We start from the raw sequence: 21,219 nt of genomic DNA, 5'->3' as shown, positions 1-21,219 counted from the left end.
CATTTTCGACCCTTTTGTAGGGTATCTCACTTATTTTTAAAGATGCGGTTTTCGCGACAGTGTGTTACTTATTTGTGAAATTTAACATGGCGTCAGCAGAATTAATCATATCAAAATAATGTAAAATAATCATCATAAAATCATAATCCATTTGTTGGTAAGATACAGGGGAAAATTCCTCCATTTTCCATTTTTTCCTAAATTCTCCTCAAATTCCTTAAAAGAGTGAATTTTTGCTGACTGAAAACTGCATTTTATACTTGTAGTCAGGTTTAATAAAACAAAATAATATTTACAATTCCTTTATTATAAAATATGTAGTAAAAAAATTGTTTTTGTAATTCAGGTATAAAATATAATTTATAAATACATAAAAAACTATTTTGTTAACGCGGGAGCCCAATTTGAGATACGATAATATATCGCCTTTATTACAGGTCTAATGTACAATAGTACTGGGTGATTCAAATAGATTAAAAATGTATATAATGAATATATGAAAATGATTGCACGATTTTGATAGGCAAATAATTATAGATTAAAAAATAATAAAACAAACACAACTATAAAGCGTTATTGTTTATAAATTAATATCTAAAATTGATTTTAATATTTTTTTACCTATATTTAGTCAAAATGTGAGACACACCCTATATTAGAGTAGATATGGTACAATACAAAAATTAATTTAGTAATGAAATCAAATTTGACTACTTGAATGATGAAAGTTTATTAATGTGCAGGGTGTTCCAAAAAGTCGATATTTGGACACCCTGTACAGTTTTAAAAACGTCCATGGAGTTCAATGATAACTGGAGTTAACTCAACACCCCGACAAAACGCATATACAGGGTGATCCACCACGAACTGAAAAAACTGTAATTCTGAAAATTGTATTACTTTTTAATTACGGTTTTTTCATAATGAATCAAAGAAATGCACACAATATGACAGAGTGATATGATCAAGGAGAAATTATAATACGTAGAGGGTGTTTCGTTATAAATCCCCCCTCCCTTTAACTATTTTGTTTATTATTTTAGAAAAAAACATGTTTGAAAGAATTTGTTCTAAAGATTTGAACGCAACTTACTTGAATTATACGAGATGTCCCCAAAAAGTGTGACAGATGTTTTTTTAAATGGAACACCCTGTATATTATTCAATTGTTGAACAGAGCACGTCGAGACGATTTCAACCATGTATGGTTTGTTGGATTTATCCATAATACTTTTACAAAACCACCCTATGATCGTTAATTCAAAACCAATCAGCTGCGCAGCACTCTGGTCAAACGACAATAACTCGGTTATTTGACAAGTGACAGTAAAAGTGATTAGAAATAAAATTGTAGAGGACATTCCGAGGTTTCCAAAAATACCATAAAATCAGGTGATCGAGTTCACCGTTTGGCCGCTAGAGGGCGTCAAAGTTGACCGTTAATTCAAAACCAATCAGCTGTGCAGCACTCAGTTTAAACGTCAATAACTCGGTTATTTGATAAGCGAGAGTAATTTGTCTGTTATAATACTCGTTTTTTGTTTCAGTTTTTTGGTAAAAATATATCACATAAATCCAACTAACCATATAACGTTGAAATCGTCTCGACGTTCTCTATTGCAACACTTGAATAATAAACAAGGTGTTCCATTTAAAAAAAAAAATAAGTTTGTTCTGTCACACTTTTTTGGGACATTCTGTATAATTCAAGTAAGTTGCGTTCAAATATTTAGAACAAGTTCTACAACAAAAGCATGACTTTATTCATGTAATTTGAACCTTTTATTAATTTCTTTTCAATCTCTACCATTAAAACTCAATGGACAGTACCTTAACTTCCATAAAAAATAATTATTTAGCATTATGCGAATTGCAATCATTCACAGGACAAATATTCTCTAATACAAAAATTAACTAATAAAAATAACACTACAAAAACAAGAATAATAAAAGAGACTCACATATAAATCACGAGCCACAAATAAAATAAATGGGGAAAACCGGCTTAACAACCTAACATGACTTTATATGGCATGGCCACACAAAGTGGCAATATGACACGATAATGAGCATTATGATTGCAATTTTTAGGCGAAAAATTGAACTTAATGTATTTCGATGTCATTTTTAAAGTCTTGGGGTAAAAATTCATACAAAAATATTATTATTGAACCTTTAAACACTAATTACGGAAGATAAAACCAGTGCGGAGTAGCACAGATAATTACACAAACGATGAACAATTAAATAGTAAAAAAACTCAACTATAGAATGACAAACAGACAAAACGTTACCTCCGCACTGGTATGAGCAATACAGCTGGGGCAGTGTTTTAAAAGTGTCATTATTAAACATCCTTTTTAAGGATTTTATGACTTCTGAACATCAATTTGGTTCTAGAAACGAGAGAGCCAAAAGAGCTTCTTTACACTAGAAAGTTGGCTTAGATATCACAAAGGTTTAAGACCACTCCGGGTTATTTAAACTTAACTATACTTTTGCATTTTTCCTTCCGCTTCAAAAATGCCAGGATTTAAATAAAGCTTATTAAATCCTTTGACAGTTTGTTCGGATGTTTGCACCGTGTTATATTCGGATACACGTCGTCTCAGCTCACTGTCCACTTTCATTAGTAGATTATCAACTGGCTCTACTTTGGCAAATTCCATGAAATTCTTGCATATTAACTCAATGTACCAGGTGCCTCTAAATGGGTCACGATGTGCCTTAGAGCCTTGCATTGTAGCGTGGCCGATTAACATATCTTCCACAGGTCGACGACTAACTGGCATTCTAGCATTTTGTTTTTTTCCTTTATCAGTGACATTCGGATGATTGCATTTCCCATCGTATTGGGTCTTTTCCGTCACTCCGATATCCAAATCATGACCTCGACATACTTGGTAAATGATTACTTTCGGTTTGCCTTTAAACAAAGGACAGTTTTTGTTGATGAAATAGTCCTCGATTTCGTTGTCTCGCAAATATTTCCCATCTGATCCGTACACTATGGTGGTGTTCAAATCTTCTGAGCCGTGGCTCATGATAAATACGAAGCAAATATCGTAAGGACTTTCCGGTTCTGCACCGGCAAATTCCTTTAAAGCTTTGCGCATTTGTTCGGCGGTTTGGTTGATAACGATTGTGATTTTCTGCAAATAAATAAATCATCTATGTCCCAAATACAGAGTGAAATAAAATCTCTACTATAATATCTATTTTAAATTAAAAAGAAAGACAATTTTAAATGCCTTAAAAACCTTTGAATAAAATACACACACCGACAAAATTAGAGGAACGGTCAAAATTTAGACTTAGTTTAACATCAATTTCCTCTTCAATCCTTTGCTCGATTTTGATCATCTTTTTTATGAATTGTAGCTTAATTCTACATGAATTCATTTGTCTTATTACGAATTAAAAAAAAAATCTTATTCCTAATAGAAAGTTTATTTATTAAGGTCAAACACAGAGTAAATCTCATTTAAACCATAAAGTGACATACATCATTTAATTCCGAATAAAGTGGGCTTTGAGAATCTGATATTAAAAAAACAATGACTGCATTTAAAAAATTGAGGTTGATGATGGTTTTGCAAAGAGGAAACGTAGGAATGAAAAACTGATAATGCCACTTTAAAGAGCTTTCAAAGTTGCTGTGGAGAAGTGTTATTAATTTTGGCCTAAGTCCAATATTAACATCACAATTTTCCATTCATCCCAACTTTTCTCCCAATTAACCAAATAAGTATGTATCTCTATAACCGTTTCCACAATCCCCATACAAATGTGGTTCAATTTTCTTAGAGGTGGGAAATTTTTGGAAATACTGGTTGAGACTGTTGGAAAAAAAGAAAACTGACAAAAAAACACTTTACAACATTTCTGTTACTCAGATGGTTATAAATCATATTTCAAAATAGTTTCTAACTTAAAGTAAATAAATAAATGATTTAATTAAAATTAAATCTTCAAAATAAGTACTTCTATCTTCACTTTGAGTACTCAGTCCAACCAACCACTTGAGATAAATGATTTCATTTCTTTGTAAAAATTATGACTGTCAGTAAATATAAATAACACAAAAGAAAACTAATTCTCTCTAATGCTTATTGATGACAAATAAACTAAAGTACCTGTTGCAGTTTGTATTATGCACTGTATATCTTAATTTAAAATGCCAATTTTAATGAAATTAAAGATACATATAACCAGGAATTCAAGAAGTATTCCACCAGTGTTGAAATGAATTATATTATGAACAATATTATCTAATATCAAAAATAATTCTTATTCAAGGCTTTGTCTCTAAACAATCTTCCTGTTTCCCTCTTAAACTTTCAACCCTCATTTGAGCCTAAATTAGAAGTGGAACTAACATTTTTATGTCTATAAATCAAAAGCATACCCACACAAAAAGAACCCAAGATAATCTAGTCTAATCACCTACTTTTCAGTATTTTAAGTGACTTTTGACCATCATAACACTGACTGATATGTGTATACAAGAAAACTGATAAATCTCTTCAGTCTGTGATAAAGATGGAGCTAATTGGTTGCACAAAACTATTCACCACAATGTAAGTAAAAACGCAACAAATCATACTCACCCAACCACCCATTTGTTCAAAAAGCTTATTCAAATTAGTTTCATCAACTCCAGCTCCAGTTCTGGGATCATGGTTAGTGCCAGGAAAGTCATAGTTATTGATAATAAGCACCCTCCCTCTATTCTCGGACCTGCAATGATAAAAGGGAACATTGGGGTTGTGTTGTGGTGTGTCCATAAATTCGGTGGCTGGAATCACATTAATTTCCAGTGGGGTTTTGCTTTGGTCAAACTCTTGCGGAGCCTCAGTTTCAATGGAAGTGGAAAACTTGTCATCATCTTCATCTTCATCTACTTCATTGTGTGCATCGAATGTTTTAGGACACATCAATCTGGCTAACTCGTCATGCCCAATCATTTTAAGCCATCGCAGTAACAGGTCAAAAATTTCGTCTATATCTTGTTTAGTAATGATTTCAGTGAAAAATTTTTCTTTGTTCTGAAGTTCATCATTCCCACCAAATAGATTAGATATATCAGTTTCAGTGAACTTGCTATAACTCACTAGCATCCTAGCAAAGTTGTTCACCTCAGTTAATTGCAGTAACTGATTCCAGTGCTTTCTTAGCACATCCCTTGGCTGAACTTGCATGTTTACTTCCTGTTTTTTTTTGTCCATTTCAAGTATACAACAAACTTAAGATAAACGACATTTTGAAGATCGTACAAGTGTTAAAAATGCATTTTGGTACAAATTTTTTCTTGTCTGAACCTGCAATCTACCCTACTAGTCTACACTGATAAACTATCCTAAATGCTAAACCATTGGTTAGTCACTCACATAAACAATAAACAAAGGAGTTGAAAATTAATAGGGTTAAGTTTTTTTCTGTCACTAGTGACACATGACAGATTTGTGGTGGTTCCTTGTGTTCCGTATGCAAAAGAACGAGATAGAAACATTAAAGTGGTGTCAGAAATGTTGTTTTGACAAATGACAATTAAAAATTTGGGAAAGTTTTTAAAAATAGAAGGGAAGCCAAAAAAAACAACAAATGTCTCCAGCTTAGTTGTTTTCCTGATCCATTTAATAACAAACAATTAAAGTGTTGCAGTAAATAGTAAAAAATAACTCAACAATTGTTTGTAACCTTGACCTCCAGTGCGGATTCACCGCTATTGATTATCCATCTAATTAAAACAATTTCAAAAAGTAATTACATCAAAACTACAATCATTACAAAAGAGTGTGGGAAAAAGTGCAAAAGTCAGCTAATTTACTAAACATTATCACCATTGCAAGGTGAACTGTGTCTGGAAGTTCCAATTTAATTCTAATGTAAGGCCTCCATACTAGTTTCAGCATGAAAAAACCTATTTTAACCAAAACCATTTTTGCTCTAATTATATGTAATTTTAAAACCTTTTATTCCTAGGGTCAACATGTCAGTCGGCCAAAGCACACCTTACAGTAAACTCCACAAAACTAAAAGAGGCTCTGTTAATAGACCTCAAAGTGCTGCCATTATGGACAGCGATTTTTCCACAGGTTTTAAAAGTGACATAGAAAACGACTCGGTGGCTATGGCATACAAGGCTAGATTACACACCTTGTTTGCTCAAATTGAGAAGGAGTTTGATTTACTCTACCAGGAGAACCAAAATTGTAAGTGTAATTCAGTTTCTTACAAAGTGAGTTTTATTCTGGAATGAGAAAACTGGTTGTCAGCAGATGCCTGTTCTAAAACTCAGGACAAAACAACCAAGTTTTCATTTCTAAACTGTATATTTTTAATTGTGTTTTAAGGTAAAGTGGGTTTATACAAGTTTCTAGTTGTAATTTCCAGTTTTTCTTGTTTAATAATTGTAATTTTTATCATTTTTAAGCCCACAAAATTCTTCACAGAAAATTGTAATTTTTATTACTTACCTTTCCTCTTCTTATTTCACTTTTACAAGGCTCATCTGCCACCACTATTTCTATTCTTTATCCTGAGTATTTGATTTTAACTTTGGCATTTTTTGCAATAATTTCTTTTAATCATAGTTCATAAAGAACATTTAAACTTTATGTGAATATGTTAGATTAACAATAAATTTAATATTAATCCTAAGAAGAAAGGATGTTTATCAAACTCCTAAATTGCACTTTTGCTACATATTGCAATATTACTGCAGTTATTCAGGATAAATGGCTTTTTTTGAGTTTATGCTTATAAGTAAACCACAAACTCAATCATTTTACACAGGAAAACATTACAAACTTAAATATGTTTAAAATATAGCACATATCGGATTTATTTTAATTCCAAATTTTAAATTACAATAAATATGTGATTTTAATAAACAGTTTGTGTGACTTTATTTATTATTTAAAATTTGTACTATTTTCTAAGTTTCTCCTATTTCTCTGTCAAATCAGTTCAACTGTGTTCTCTCACACACATTTTCTCCTGTTTTTAACAAATTTTTGGTTTATATTTTGAACTAAGCTTACTACTTTCACTGTAAGAATAAATGTAATATTACACTTTGGAATGAAATTACTGTTTTAGTACAAGACAAAATCGAAGTTTTGAATGAAAAACTGGAAAAAGACACTTACGACAAGCCCGACTGTCCCGACTTTGAAAGCAATTTTTCTAAAGTGCTCGGTAAAAAACGTAAGTTTCCATTGACTTGTGGTTACTTTGAATCTTCCTTCTCATACTTATTTCTGATTCAAAACAGTAAGCTCGTCCTCCCAAAAATCAAAGACTGCGCATAAACTGAAGGCGCAGACCAGCAAAATTGTGTCCAGTTTCAAAGCGCCTAATTACAGTTGCGGACTAATCAAAGAGTACATGGGACATAAAGATGGAGTGTGGGAAGTTTCAGTAGCTAGGCCAGGAGTTGGAGTGATAGGAACTGCTTCTGCAGGTGAATTTTTAAACTTCCAGTTAACTTTAACTGTTAAAAGCTAACTTTCAGATCATACGGCGTGTATATGGAGCATTGACTCTACTCGTTGCTTGTTGCAATATCAAGGCCATGCAGGTTCAGTTAACTCCATTAGGTTCCACCCGTCTAAAGACTTAGTTTTGACTGGAGGAGGTGATGGCGTTGCTCATATATGGCAGGCTGCTTTGAATTGGGATTTACCAGTAATTAAATCTTGAAGTGTTTATCGCTGTTTTGGTTAGAAACTGATTTATAGAAAGGTCATTCTTCGGAAGAGGAATTGGAGGAAGGCAACGAACAGTTAGTGCCTGGTGATGACGCATCGGATATGGTGTCACAACAACGCGGTGCTTCGCTGAGAACGCCTATTGGGGAATTGTACGGGCATTCTGGGGCTATTTCAGCGGCCGAGTGGTTGTCTGGGGCTGAGTTGGCTATTACTGCGTCATGGGATCGTTTGGCGATTTTGCACGATGTAGAAACTTGTACTCAACTTTTGACTTTATCAGGTAAGTCAAATTGTTATTTGTGACTCTAATTTGTTGAGTTATGTTTTTGTGTTTTTAAATCCAGAAGAAGAAAGTCTCTGACACTTTTTAGTAGATTCTCAGGTATCTGACATTTTCAAAATGGTTCTAGAGGCCTCTGCAAATTTAAAACAATTATGGGAAGATTTAAGACACTTTAAGAGGGCTCTGGCACTTTTTAGGTTCTCAGTAGAATTTAGAGAGGTTGGCACATTCAAAGGTCCTAGAGGTCTGTCTCTTGGACAGTTTAAAAGACTTGTAGAGATTTCCAGCACTTTTTAAAAGGTTTTTTCAATAGCATTTAGAGGTTTATGGAAGTTTTAAGACATTTGTAGAGGATTTTGGCAGTTTTTAGAAGGTTCTCAGTAGTATTTAGAAGTCTCTGACACTCGAAATTGTTCTACAGGCCTCTGGCACTTTTTAAAAGGTTTTCAATAGCATTTAGCGGTTTATTGGACTTTAAAAATGGTTCTAGACGCCTCTAGAAATTTAAAACAGTTATGGGAAGGTTTAACACACTTGTAGAGGATTTTGGCAGTTTTTAGATTCTCAGTAGAATTTAGAGAGGTTGGCACATTCAAAGGTCCTAGAGGTCTGTGGCAATTTAATACAGTTCTTGGACAGTTTAAAAGACTTGTAGAGATTTCCAGCACTTTTTAAAAGGTTTTTTCTTTAAGAGGTTTATGGAAGTTTTAAGACATTTGTAGAGGATTTTGGCAGTTTTTAGAAGGTTCTCAGTAGCATTTAGAAGTCTCTGACACTCAAAATTGTTCTACAGGCCTCAGGCACTTTTTAAAAGGTTTTCAATAGCATTTAGAGGTTTATTGGACTTTCAAAATGGTTCTAGACGCCTCTAGAAATTTAAAACAGTTATGGGAAGGTTTAACACACTTGTAGAGGATTTTGGCAGTTTTTAGAAGGTTCTCAGTAGCATTTAGAAGTCTCTGACACTCAAAATTGTTCTACAGGCCTCAGGCACTTTTTAAAAGGTTTTCAATAGCATTTAGAGGTTTAAGGAACTTTCAAAATGGTTCTAGAGGCTTCTAGAAATTTAAAACAGTTATGGAAGGGTTTAAGCCATTTGTAGAGGATTTTGGCAGTTTTTAGAAGGTTCTCAGTAGTATTTAGAGGTCTCTGACACTCAAAATTGTTCTATAGGCCTTTGGCACTTTTTAAAAGGTTTTCAATAGCATTTAGAGGTTTAAGGAACTTTCAAAATGGTTCTAGAGGCTTCTAGAAATTTAAAACAGTTATGGAAGGGTTTAAGCCATTTGTAGAGGATTTTGGCAGTTTTTAGAAGGTTCTCAGTAGCATTTAGAAGTCTCTGACACTCAAAATTGTTCTACAGGCCTCTGGCACTTTTTAAAAGGTTTCAATAGCATTTAGAGGTTTAAGGAACTTTCAAAATGGTTCTAGAGGACACTAGAAATTTAAAACAGTTATGGGAAGGTTTAAGACACTTGTAGAGGATTTTGGCAGTTTTTAGATTCTCAGGAGAATTTAGAGAGGTTGGCACATTCAAAGGTCCTAGAGGTCTGTGGCAATTTAATACAGTTCTTGGACAGTTTAAAAGACTTGTAGAGATTTCCAGCACTTTTTGAAAGGTTTTTTCTTTAAGAGGTTTATGGAAGTTTTAAGACATTTGTAGAGGATTTTGGCAGTTTTTAGAAGGTTCTCAGTAGCATTTAGAAGTCTCTGACACTCAAAATTGTTCTACAGGCCTCAGGCACTTTTTAAAAGGTTTTCAATAGCATTTAGAGGTTTATTGGACTTTCAAAATGGTTCTAGACGCCTCTAGAAATTTAAAACAGTTATGGGAAGGTTTAACACACTTGTAGAGGATTTTGGCAGTTTTTAGAAGGTTCTCAGTAGCATTTAGAAGTCTCTGACACTCAAAATTGTTCTACAGGCCTCAGGCACTTTTTAAAAGGTTTTCAATAGCATTTAGAGGTTTAAGGAACTTTCAAAATGGTTCTAGAGGCTTCTAGAAATTTAAAACAGTTATGGAAGGGTTTAAGCCATTTGTAGAGGATTTTGGCAGTTTTTAGAAGGTTCTCAGTAGTATTTAGAGGTCTCTGACACTCAAAATTGTTCTATAGGCCTTTGGCACTTTTTAAAAGGTTTTCAATAGCATTTAGAGGTTTAAGGAACTTTCAAAATGGTTCTAGAGGCTTCTAGAAATTTAAAACAGTTATGGAAGGGTTTAAGCCATTTGTAGAGGATTTTGGCAGTTTTTAGAAGGTTCTCAGTAGCATTTAGAAGTCTCTGACACTCAAAATTGTTCTACAGGCCTCTGGCACTTTTTAAAAGGTTTTCAATAGCATTTAGAGGTTTAAGGAACTTTCAAAATGGTTCTAGAGGACACTAGAAATTTAAAACAGTTATGGGAAGGTTTAAGACACTTGTAGAGGATTTTGGCAGTTTTTAGATTCTCAGGAGAATTTAGAGAGGTTGGCACATTCAAAGGTCCTAGAGGTCTGTGGCAATTTAATACAGTTCTTGGACAGTTTAAAAGACTTGTAGAGATTTCCAGCACTTTTTGAAAGGTTTTTTCTTTAAGAGGTTTATGGAAGTTTTAAGACATTTGTAGAGGATTTTGGCAGTTTTTAGAAGGTTCTCAGTAGTATTTAGAGGTCTCTGACACTTTCAAAATTGTTCTATAGGCCTCTGGCACTTTTTAAAAGGTTTTCAATAGCATTTAGAGGTTTAAGGAACATTTAAAATGGTTCTAGAGGCCTCTAGAAATTTAAAACAGTTATGGGAAGGTTTAAGACACTTGTAGAGGATTTTGGCAGTTTTTAGAAGGTTCTCAGTAGCATTTAGAAGTCTCTGACACTCAAAATTGTTCTACAGGCCTCTGGCACTTTTTAAAAGGTTTTCAATAGCATTTATAGGTTTATTGGACTTTAAAAATGGTTTTAGACGCCTCTAGAAATTTAAAACAGTTATGGGAAGGTTTAAGACACTTGTAGAGGATTTTGGCAGTTTTTAGAAGGATCTCAGTAGCATTTAGAGGTCTCTGACACTTTCAAAATAGCAGAACCCTCTGGCGCTTTTAAGAAAGTTCTCAGTAGCATTTAGAAGCCTCCGGCAAAAGATGACACGCTGTTTATTTATGCCAGCTTTATACCTCCCATTTAAGAATTAAATTAAATTTAAATTTCCACTAAAATTAATATTTAAACTAAGAAATCTTGTTTAGGTTTATACTACAAATTAATAATTAGAAAAATAAATGACTGTTTTGACTTACTGGACGTTCGACGTTGATGTTTGACGTTGACGTTTCTATTGTCATCGTCATTACGCGTGTTTTGTGGATAAAGAAAATTTTTATTAAAATAATTTAAAAAATTTGTTCTTAAGCCACTTGTTCGGTAAAAAATCCAATTATGGAAACAGACGATTCAAGTCTAATAGACTACGTATCGCAATAGAAGACAGCAATTTACATCATGAGTGATGACAAGTATGACAGTGATAGTTCCGAAAGTCAACGAATTAAGCCGAACTTTAATAAAGTTGGTTTAACTTTAATTTAAAATTAATTTTAGTTTAGTGTAAATTGAAAGTATAAATGGACTCGCTTGTAAGTTCACTTTCAGCTTTGATAAATTAATTTTAGTTTAAATGAAAGTTTAGTTTAATTGTTAATTGAGAGGTATAAAGCAGGCATTATGGAATTGATAAAAACGTCAAAATAACCTGACATTTATTGAACCGTCAAACTGACAATAACTAGTAGTGGTTGCATTCATTTTCAGGCCCCATGGAGCGAGCAGAGCTTTTTTGACGTCACAAGGACGTAATTTGACAATTATGATTTTGCCAAATTACGTCATTGTGACGTCAAAAACTCTCTGCTCGCTCCATGGAGCTTGAAATCGAATGCAGCCCATATCATCAAAGAATTCAATTTCAATAAATCAAATTCAATATTCAACAAGAAGGGATAGCCGGCATAATTCCTTTGATATTGGGGTGATGTTTTTTGCTCGGTTTGCCTTTGGTAGGAAACATGTTGCCGGTTGTCTCTTATCTTATTTCATTTTGAAATAAAAATTGTCAAGGGAGAGTCAAATTTAAACTAATTTCTTATAATCATTGTTCACTTCTTTTGAGTGAATTATTTTAAGTTTGCCTTTTAATCATTGGAAGATATCAATCCTTATGAACTATTAACTGATGTTTTAAAACAAATATTTGATGTGATCTGAGATATGGCAACGTTCTTCAACAACCTGTATGACCATGCAACCAATAAAACTCCTGATATTCAACGATCAAAGCCGATATCAGTCGATTGTCTCTTAACTTTGGTAGGAACAGTCTATCTCTCTCTAATTCGCTTTCTCTTCTTGTTAAATAGCTATTCTTTGGTATCATGTTATAAAACACATATTCTTATTCGATGTTTGTCTAATACACAGGGTGTCCTATTTGTTGTAACAGAGATATTTGCTGGTGAAAGGACTGCCGGCACTTTCAGTGCATTTCTTTGTTAAAGGTTCTGCTAACTTTAACCCTAAATATCTCAGACACTGTAAGATATTTCTACAGCACATTTTATGTCATATAGGCCTTGAAAAGCACAATCGAATGACATAATAATCACAACTTCAATGCAATCGTAAATGGTAAACAAAAAAAACTGTCAAATTTTCGCTGAAAGCGTTAATTTTATAGGCCACGACCAAGAATTAACCCACACCGCTAGTCACCCCATGCAAAAACTGGCAGTAACATCATCCAGAGACACCACGTTTCGTTTATGGGACTTTAGAGAGGCAGTCCACGCTGTTTCCGTTTTTCAGGGACACACCGAGTGAGTTTTCTCCCGTTTTCGGCAATTTTCTCCTGTTATTGAAAACGTACGTCACATACAGGAGCGTGACGTCAGCAGTGTTTGCCCGTGAAGACAAAGTAGTGTCCGGCTCAGACGATCGTAGCGTCAAAGTGTGGGACTTGCGCAACATGCGCTCTCCAGTGGCTACGATTCGTGTGGATTCGGCTGTCAATCGATTGTCTGTGTCTGCTCATGGCGTCATAGCCATCCCGCACGATAACCGACATATTCGTTTGTACGATTTGAGCGGAGCTCGGTATGCTTTACCCAAATTCTTTCTGAAACTCATTGTACATGAACTGAATTTTAGTTTAGCCAGACTGCCTAGATCTAGTCGGCAGGGTCACAACCGTATGGTGGCTTGCACCGCTTGGTCCGAGGAAGCAATCGGGGGAGTGAATTTGTTCAGTTGTGGTTTTGACAGGCGCGTTCTAGGATGGTCGGTGACGTCACTGAAAGATTTGTAAGACTTTTCCTTTTTTGTGATATAATATGGTTGACACTATAGATAATTTGTTCTTGAAAACAGTTCTAAGCCGGCCTAAAGTGACTTAAAAGCTAGGCTTTAGACTTTCTGTTGGTTTTTTTTTTGTTAAAGTTTTTGGTGCAAGCGAAAACAATTTTAGATCTGTTTTAGGTTTCACTGTTTTCCATTTGACACATTTATTAGTTTTTAATTTCTAGTCAGACAATAATAACAAAGCGTGGTGTTTGTTTGTTTTAACCGTTTATTAAGGTAATACTTCAGATATATGAAAAGTTTATGATTATACACTCAGACATACAAATATTGCATATTTTTGTTTTTACCAGTTTCCAAGTTTTTTATTAATATATATAATATTATATAATAAAGGTGTCTGCCATTAAAAAGCTTAAAAATGGTAAAAAAAACACTTTAAATTAATTAGTAAATTATGTAATATTTTTGTCTGAAAGTGAAGTATACTGTGTTTTTATTCCAATCCATTGTACCTAATATAAACTTAGTTTTTGTTTGAAATACTTGTACAGGGTTTCTCAAATTCGATTGGAAAGTGGTAGGCAAAGCCCTGTATGGTTGCCCACCACTTGTTTCGCGGTCCACCACAAACCGCCGCGATCCTAAAAGTCTAATAAGGAGGAAACTTTGCGGCAGTGTTGTCAGATCAATTCCTCAAAAATTGGATAATTATGGAAATTTCGGGAATGTTTCATTATAGTATAAGGAGCTTTTTATTATAGCCATTAATCCCTAGGTGGGATTGACCTGTTGGGACAATTAATAATTTGGCAACGGTGCCTTGATTTTAGCCTTTTTTGGTCTAAAATTTGGACGAAAAAAAAATTAATACGTTTCCAGCTTAATCTGTCATTAAGGGGATCGGTAAAGACTTTACGTTTTCCGATCGCGATGCTTGGCCTACGTGTAGAAAAATATATAAAAAACACTGTTCGTTCTTTGTTTCTGTCGATAAAACTACGGCAGTGTTAACGCAGACATTACTGTTTAGCGACGATGCTCCTAGAGTGATATGGAACAAAGATGCAAGATTTCCGCTCAGAAATTCGAGCAACTTTTTAGTACTATCTTTTAACCCAAATTACGACTTTAATTTTTAACTTATTTGCCTGATTTTTTTTTATTAAATAGCTAAAGGTTTGGGGAATGTGCGAAAGTTATTTTTGTCACCAAAAAAGTTTTGCAGGTAGGAAAAATAGTGACTTGAAAATTATGGTAATTTTAGCATTTTGTTAAAATGCTTCTAAATATTTTAATTGACGTACTATTAAAATTATATTGACTTTCGCACATTCTAGCAAGTGTCTTCTTTCATATGCCGTTTAAAAAACAGCAATATCTAGCCTAGTTTTTTTTTAATTTGGGTTAAAAGATTGTCATAAAATGCATTGAATCTCCCATAAGACGTTTTGCTTTACCGATGCCCTTAACCTTCGAAAATTACAATATTAACCAAAATTATTAGTTCTCTAGTGTCAATACTTACTAACTAACCAATAATTGACAGGCTCAAACCAATAGTTTGACAGGTCTATTGTCAGTATTATCTTTTTTGCGCCCTTTCTTATTAGTCGAGCGTCACAGTGACATTCTAATGGCAAATCAATAACTTTTGTGAATATGACACATTAGACAAAAAAAAATGTGCTTTATGTGACAGCTGTCACGCCACTGTCATGAATAGGACAATACTTTACAATAACTGTCAAATCTTTAACCATAAATCTCTAAAGTGCATTTCCATAGAGCGAAAAAATTGCAACAAAACAAACAAACAAAATATTCATACAAATTACACTTTTATAACTCCATGTGCGGAGTTTTAGGACAGCTGTCAAACTACATTATGAATAGACAACCGTGACGCAGCTGTCAAAAATTTTATTATAGACATACAGTGCGTTTTTTTTAACGCGCAACATAGGATTTTACGTGTTAAATTTTTAAGCCCATGTTAGACCATTTTATTTTGGAACTGCAAGTCTATAACTTGACGGGTGTGTCTTTAGTACCCTGAAGCTTAAGTAAGTCTACCAATTTGGTCTAAAAAGTGATTAAAAACTGGAAAAAAATCACTTTTTTTCGAAAAGATTTTATCGTTTCATACTCCCTGTACACATTGTTGTTCCTTGTTGTTTTCGATACTGGCAGGGCAGGTAGCAGGTAAAGTGACATATTTTGACTGCATCACGATCCGACATCTTTTGAACGTCAAGAGGGCATTTTATGATTGTTTGGAATACTGTTTGGCTTCAAACGGAGGTCACTTTGAACAATTCACTTATAAAATAACTTCTTTTGTTCTTAACTTTCTTGATATAAAGTTAATGATCACCCTGTTTTACTTTCTACGCCAAATTTTACCTGCTACCTGCCATGCCAGTATTAAAAACAACAAAGAACAACAATGCATACAGGGAGTATGAAACGATAAAACCTATTCGAAAGAAGATGATTTTTTGCAAGCTTTTTAACACTTTTTAGGCCGAATTGGTAAACTTACTTAAGCTTCAGGGTACGAAATAGCCACCCGTCAAGTTTTATACTTGTAGTTCCAAAATAACATGGTCTAACATGGGCTTAAAAATTTAACACGTGAAATCCTATGTTGCGCGTTAAAAAAAACGCACTGTATATAATAAGCTTAGTTGAATTTTGATCAAGTGCTGGTAAAATATTATTCCAAGCAGCACTTTATAGCTCTATGAGTCGAGTTTTGACAGATGCTCTTTGTGTGACAGCTGTCAAATCGCATTCTAAATCGAAAACGGTGGCACAACTGTCAAAATGTCAACTATATGGACATGTAAAATAATTATAAATTTTCAATTGACGCTTGAAAATAGTCGTGTGACCTTTGTAGGTAAATTTGATACTTAAAAACAGTTACGTGAACTTAACAAAAATTATTTTCAATCGTAAAAGTGGTGATGTAACGTCAGAGCAACATTTTGACATTAAATATGGTCATGTGACTGCACGGTAGCTATTTTAACCGTAAGCAGAGTCACGTGACCTTTAAAATTTCAATCTACGCTTAAAAGTACTCACGTGACCTTTGTAGGTAAAGTTAATAATTGAAAACAGTCACGTGATTGTAGGTAGTATCCATGCTCACCGTAAACAGAGACAAGTGACCTTTATTAAGCCATTTGACGGTTGAGAATAGTCTCTTGACCTTCGTAACTCAATTGGATAATTGAGAATAGTCACGTGACGTACAGAAATTCCTTTCAATCGTAAAATATCCACGTAACCTTCGGTACAATATTTTGACTGCAAGGTAGCTATTTGAACCTTAATTAGATAATAGATAAATTAGCCGCATTAGTTTTCCCGGTCCATGGGAGTGAGTAGAGCAAATGTGACGTCACGATGACGTAATTTGACAATACTAAAATTTGACCAACTGTCAAGTTACATCATTGTGACGTCACATTGGCTCTGCTCGCTCTATGAATCGTAAAAACAAACGCGGATGATACAGGAAACATATATTTAGAATTGCTAGGAGGAAAATGTACAATATGTTTAATAATTAATATACTGATAAAATTGGTAAAATTTTCAAGAAGCTTCATGTTAAAATCTTGATCGAAATAAGTTGAAATAAAACTATACTCAACCATCTTTCCATCTGCTTCTTTATTTAACCGAACGCCTAAGCCTTTCAAGAAAATGCTGCTTACACAAGGGACAATAAAGTGATATTCTCAGGCACTGTTTCAAACAATACGGATGAAACAAGTGATTACAAGGAGTTATACGAGCTCTGGACATGCGGTTCAAACAAACCGCACAAATATCATCCCACTCTTCAATGTCGTTATTTGAAGCTACTTGAAAGCTTGAGAACGCTTCTTTTTCCACCACGAGCAGTTTCCAATAGTTGTAATAAGCGTCCTTTATCCGCAAATACACCATAAAGTACATACTTGCTAACACTAGATTGGAATATTTAACGTACAAACTGCACATTCCAGCTATGGACCCCATGCAAATTGCTATGCTATTCATGAAAAGTGGTACATAGAGATGTTCCAAATTCTCCAGTCTTTCAATGTTTAAAGCTTCTACTAATTGGGGTAAAACTTCCACGAAAATTTTTTCGGTGCAGAAGTAATAAAGGAAGGTTATGATACTGTAGACTGGTTTTGGTTCATATTGAATTCCTTGCTCCCGCAAGCAAACCACCACCACGACCGCTTTAGCCCATTCCAAGATGATTTTGCACAACCATTTCAAGTAGTTAGTGAAAGAGGGAGTTGTGGTGGTAAGTCTTTCTCGATTACCGTGGTAAAGGTCCCGTATTCTGGTGGTGAAATAACCGAAAACTGAGTAAAACATTACTGTAGTTAGGGCCACTACTATAATCTTGTCAGTGCGATGCTCGGAGGACTCTGAGTTGTTCAGCAATTGTTCACAAAGCAGGAAGAAGCTAATCTACAAAATTTGGGTCATTAATTTGATTAACTAAAAGGTGAACAACCAACGATTCTCAACTTTTTGGTAAAAATGTAGAGAATAACAGCAATAATTCTGGAGAGAAACATCATTTGATCTAAATTATACGTGGAAGTAACTGACTCTAGGGTGTCTATTCTTGAAACAAGAGAAGGGAGTTATCAAGAGAAAGGTATTCAGAATGTGACCATTATATCAAGTCTTCTGTCACGTTCTATCAGCACTTCTCTTGTAAATCCTGTTCCCTGCTTTCAAGAATTAGCCCCCTTAACTGAGTTGGTTACGTTGGTTATTTGGAAATCGTGAAGAAAAAGGTCTTTTCTATTACCGGGCGTTTTGGGAAATTTCCCGCACGCAAAACAGTGCGGAAAGTCTTTATTTTCCGCAGGCACTGGTTTCACTCACATTTCCAGAATAATAATGTTGTGTGATTATTCTGAATCTTTGAACTATCATAGAATCGTAACGGTAGTAGAAATATATTTGCGGAAAGAGTATTTTCCGCACTTGCCAGCTTGCGGGAAAGTATTACTTTCCTTAATTGCTAGGAAAATAACTATTTCTCGACGATTCAGTGTCGAAATTGAATACATGTACTCCTAGATCGGGATTTCAAGAAGATCAAACTGGCTTTTTTGATGTCATTGTCTTAATTCTGTTGAGAATCGCTGATGTGTGTCTAACTATACAGGATGTCCAAGATAAAGATGCATTGCATAAGGAATCCGGAATCGTAAGGGATACGAAGTTGGTCAAATTAAGAAAATGAAGCATTTCTTTTTGAGATATTTGGAATGAATTATCATTTTTATTTTTTTATTTGATATGTTTTCATGTTACACTTCACAACATAGGTATGTGTAGCTGTCGAAAACATCATATGTACCAGAAATAGCCTGAAATAAGGAGGCTATTATTCAGGATATCTTGTTTGAAGGAGTACGGGTCATTAAAAACCATGGCAAAACCCACTAAAACCAGAGGAAAAAGCAAATATATTTACATTTTATGTACCAACGTTAGGAAGATCGATTGAAACTTATGGTGACGTTTTCTGGCCAGCACGATTACCAGACTTGACCGCACTTGATAACTCCCTTTTTTCCTAAGGAGTTACATTAAAGCACAAGTTTACGTTCACCATTTTGACACTGGAATACCAACTTTTGAGGACTGTTACGGAAACATTTAGTTCAATTATTTTAGATGTAGGTTCCATGATTGTAGATTTAATGGTTAGAAGAGCGTAGATTGTAGCTTGCTCCCCGTTTACTAGGATTTGGGCTGAGGCTAGTCTCATCACAGTTCTTCCTCCAGCTTCAAAGCCTTAATAAAGGGCCAGGAGCTGAGTCGGTTTTAGAGAAGAATCTCCCCATCATTGATGATGCTGCTAACAAACAAGTTGGTCCTTATGTTTGAGACTGCATCACTTTTACAAAGAATCTGCAGTTTCAGTGTTTTCCTAGGCCTATCCTAGGTTGCCTCTCAAATGACAGTATCCTGAGAGGAGCAGAGTAACCTCAGAGTGCGCCAATCCAGTGATAGTCGCTCCCAGATGAGCTTGGCTTTTTCGTGTTTCTCCTTCAATTTTGAGTTCGTGTTTACAGGTGTGAACCCCTATAATCCACAGAAGGGTTCTGATCCTGTAAAAGGAGTCTCAATCCGTTTTTTAGCCAGAATGTTGCGTTTCTTACTTTCCTCAATTCCTCTGTGTCCTGGAATCCAGAATATGGTAACTTAATTATTTTTGCCTAGACATTCCCATATCATTTTAGAGCTGACTTTCTGTTATGGCTACTTATTGACTTATTGACTATCTAGTACTACTCCCAGCATTGGCTCCGCGAGTATTTGGTTCTTGGCCCAAACATTCCTGCTCCTGTTGTGTGTCTTCGACCCATCTGCATTCCATTTAATGGTGTGTTCGCTCAGACGGTAAGTAAACAGCTCCATTGGTCCACTCTCTCTTGTTTCTTAACTTAGTGAAAGACGAAATTGTGTTTCCTGATAGTTTCATGATGTCCAAGCTCTCCTACTAACCAGCATTCCCCTTCCAACTTCGTTCTTAGCCATTCTAACCAAAGCTGGCTCAGCGGCTTTCTGCACCATCAAGGCAAGTGTGTGAGGTAAAGCATGACCTCCATTGCCGCCGTAGGACATGCTTTCATGGCTCCTGGTATGCATAAGCATGCCAGTCTTTGTACTTTGTTGGGTATTCCTTGTTTTATTGTGCCCATACGTAATAATGGGTCTAAACATGGTGGTAAATGCTTGGGTTACAACCCCAGGTCTTTCCTGCCAGGCTTCTACAGGGTGCCACAAGTATGGGGATCTCGGAAACGGTAAGAGATACTGAGTTGGTTAAATGGAGACAAAGTTGCGGAATTGGGAGTTCAATTTTATGCCGTTTTAACATTTAAAAAAATCGGATTACTTCCGAAAAAATGCGAAATTTCGGAATAATTATTATTGTACGAAAATCGAATCACTTACATATCACAAAAATTAAAAGAAATTCTTAGTTTTTGAAAACGCAATTTTCCGCATATTTTTAATTTAACTGACTTATTTTGGACACCCTGTATTTTCAAATATGGTAATAGGAACCTTCTGGCTTTTTTCCTCTAAACTTAGCCTGCTTTTCATTAAACTGGTATAACCAAAGGACACATGAAACCTTCTTGATAAGATTATTGCTATTCATTATACTTTCATACACTTTCTGATGAATGCAGGTGTGTAAGATATAATCCCCAATTATAATTATAATATGTATAGACTTTAATTGTGACTTTAATCACTGTCATAATAATAAGTAAAGCATCAAGACATTCACATTAGTGTAAACATTTGATTTTTCTTGATTACCATATTTGAGTCTATATGCGCAAACTATAACTTACCTGACAGAGAAAAGTGTAAATATTATTCAACTTTATCACCACCTGCTCCATGTTATGGATTCCTTCCATCAGTTGAGTGTTCAAACTTGATAATAATTCTAACACTAACGGACCCCACCCTACAAATAATCAAGTGTAGTGATGAGCATTCAGCGAAAAGTGTTGTAAACTATAGTAACTTACTAGTGTCTGAATTGATTGAAGTGTTCGAATCCGTATTGTAAAAAAATGTTGTCATGTTGAATGCATACAAAAATTTTGAAATGACCGTTTTGCTGTTTTGATTAGTGTCAGGACAGTATAACCAAAAATCTATACTCTGTCAATTACAGCAGTTATTAAAATGATTGATGAAGCTGCAGCAAAGAAAGAGGTAAACGAAGAAAGATTTTGAAGATATGGGGCAAAAGTCTTTGGTCAACAAAAAAATGCAAATGAAACCAAAATAAGTTTTGGAGCTAAACAAAAATCTGGATGCGGAACGGAAA

At 34.6% G+C, this 21,219-nt stretch overlaps 3 protein-coding genes across 4 annotated transcripts; 1 reads left to right on the top strand and 2 right to left on the bottom strand.

The window, feature by feature from the left end:
• Positions 1-289: 289 nt before the first annotated feature.
• Positions 290-5,411, bottom strand: LOC145728944 (caspase-2-like). Of its 2 annotated transcripts, XM_081979515.1 has the most exons (3): positions 5,115-5,411; positions 4,611-5,048; positions 290-3,152 (listed from the first exon to the last, which is right to left on the bottom strand). In XM_081979515.1, exons 1-3 carry the CDS (start codon positions 5,226-5,228, stop codon positions 2,487-2,489), a joined length of 1,218 nt encoding a protein of 405 aa, XP_081835641.1. In that variant the 5' UTR covers positions 5,229-5,411; the 3' UTR covers positions 290-2,486. The 2 variants fall into 2 exon arrangements, with proteins under 2 accessions (XP_081835641.1, XP_081835639.1); XM_081979513.1 differs by having other exon boundaries at positions 4,611-5,410.
• Positions 5,412-5,566: 155 nt separating this feature from the next.
• Positions 5,567-13,808, top strand: Wdr37 (WD repeat domain 37). Its single transcript, XM_081980798.1, has 9 exons — positions 5,567-5,888; positions 5,986-6,215; positions 7,105-7,212; positions 7,280-7,468; positions 7,520-7,692; positions 7,746-7,998; positions 12,703-12,841; positions 12,903-13,118; positions 13,173-13,808. Coding segments are annotated over exons 1-9 (1,467 nt in total). The 5' UTR covers positions 5,567-5,886; the 3' UTR covers positions 13,330-13,808.
• Positions 13,809-16,990: 3,182 nt separating this feature from the next.
• On the bottom strand, positions 16,991-21,055 carry LOC145729871 (uncharacterized). Its single transcript, XM_081980801.1, has 3 exons — positions 20,915-21,055; positions 20,732-20,850; positions 16,991-17,807 (listed from the first exon to the last, which is right to left on the bottom strand). The coding sequence occupies exons 1-3, from the start codon at positions 20,967-20,969 to the stop codon at positions 17,010-17,012; spliced, it is 972 nt and encodes a 323-aa protein (XP_081836927.1). The 5' UTR covers positions 20,970-21,055; the 3' UTR covers positions 16,991-17,009.
• Between the last annotated feature and the right edge of the window lie 164 nt (positions 21,056-21,219).

Source organism: Ips typographus, linkage group LG5, assembly GCF_016097725.1.
Source record: "Ips typographus isolate SLU linkage group LG5, UJ_Ityp_2.0, whole genome shotgun sequence".
In the NCBI taxonomy this organism is placed as follows: Eukaryota; Metazoa; Arthropoda; class Insecta; order Coleoptera; family Curculionidae; genus Ips; species Ips typographus.
Note: the sequence above shows the minus strand (reverse complement) of the source record. Positions and strands in the feature narration are given on the sequence as shown.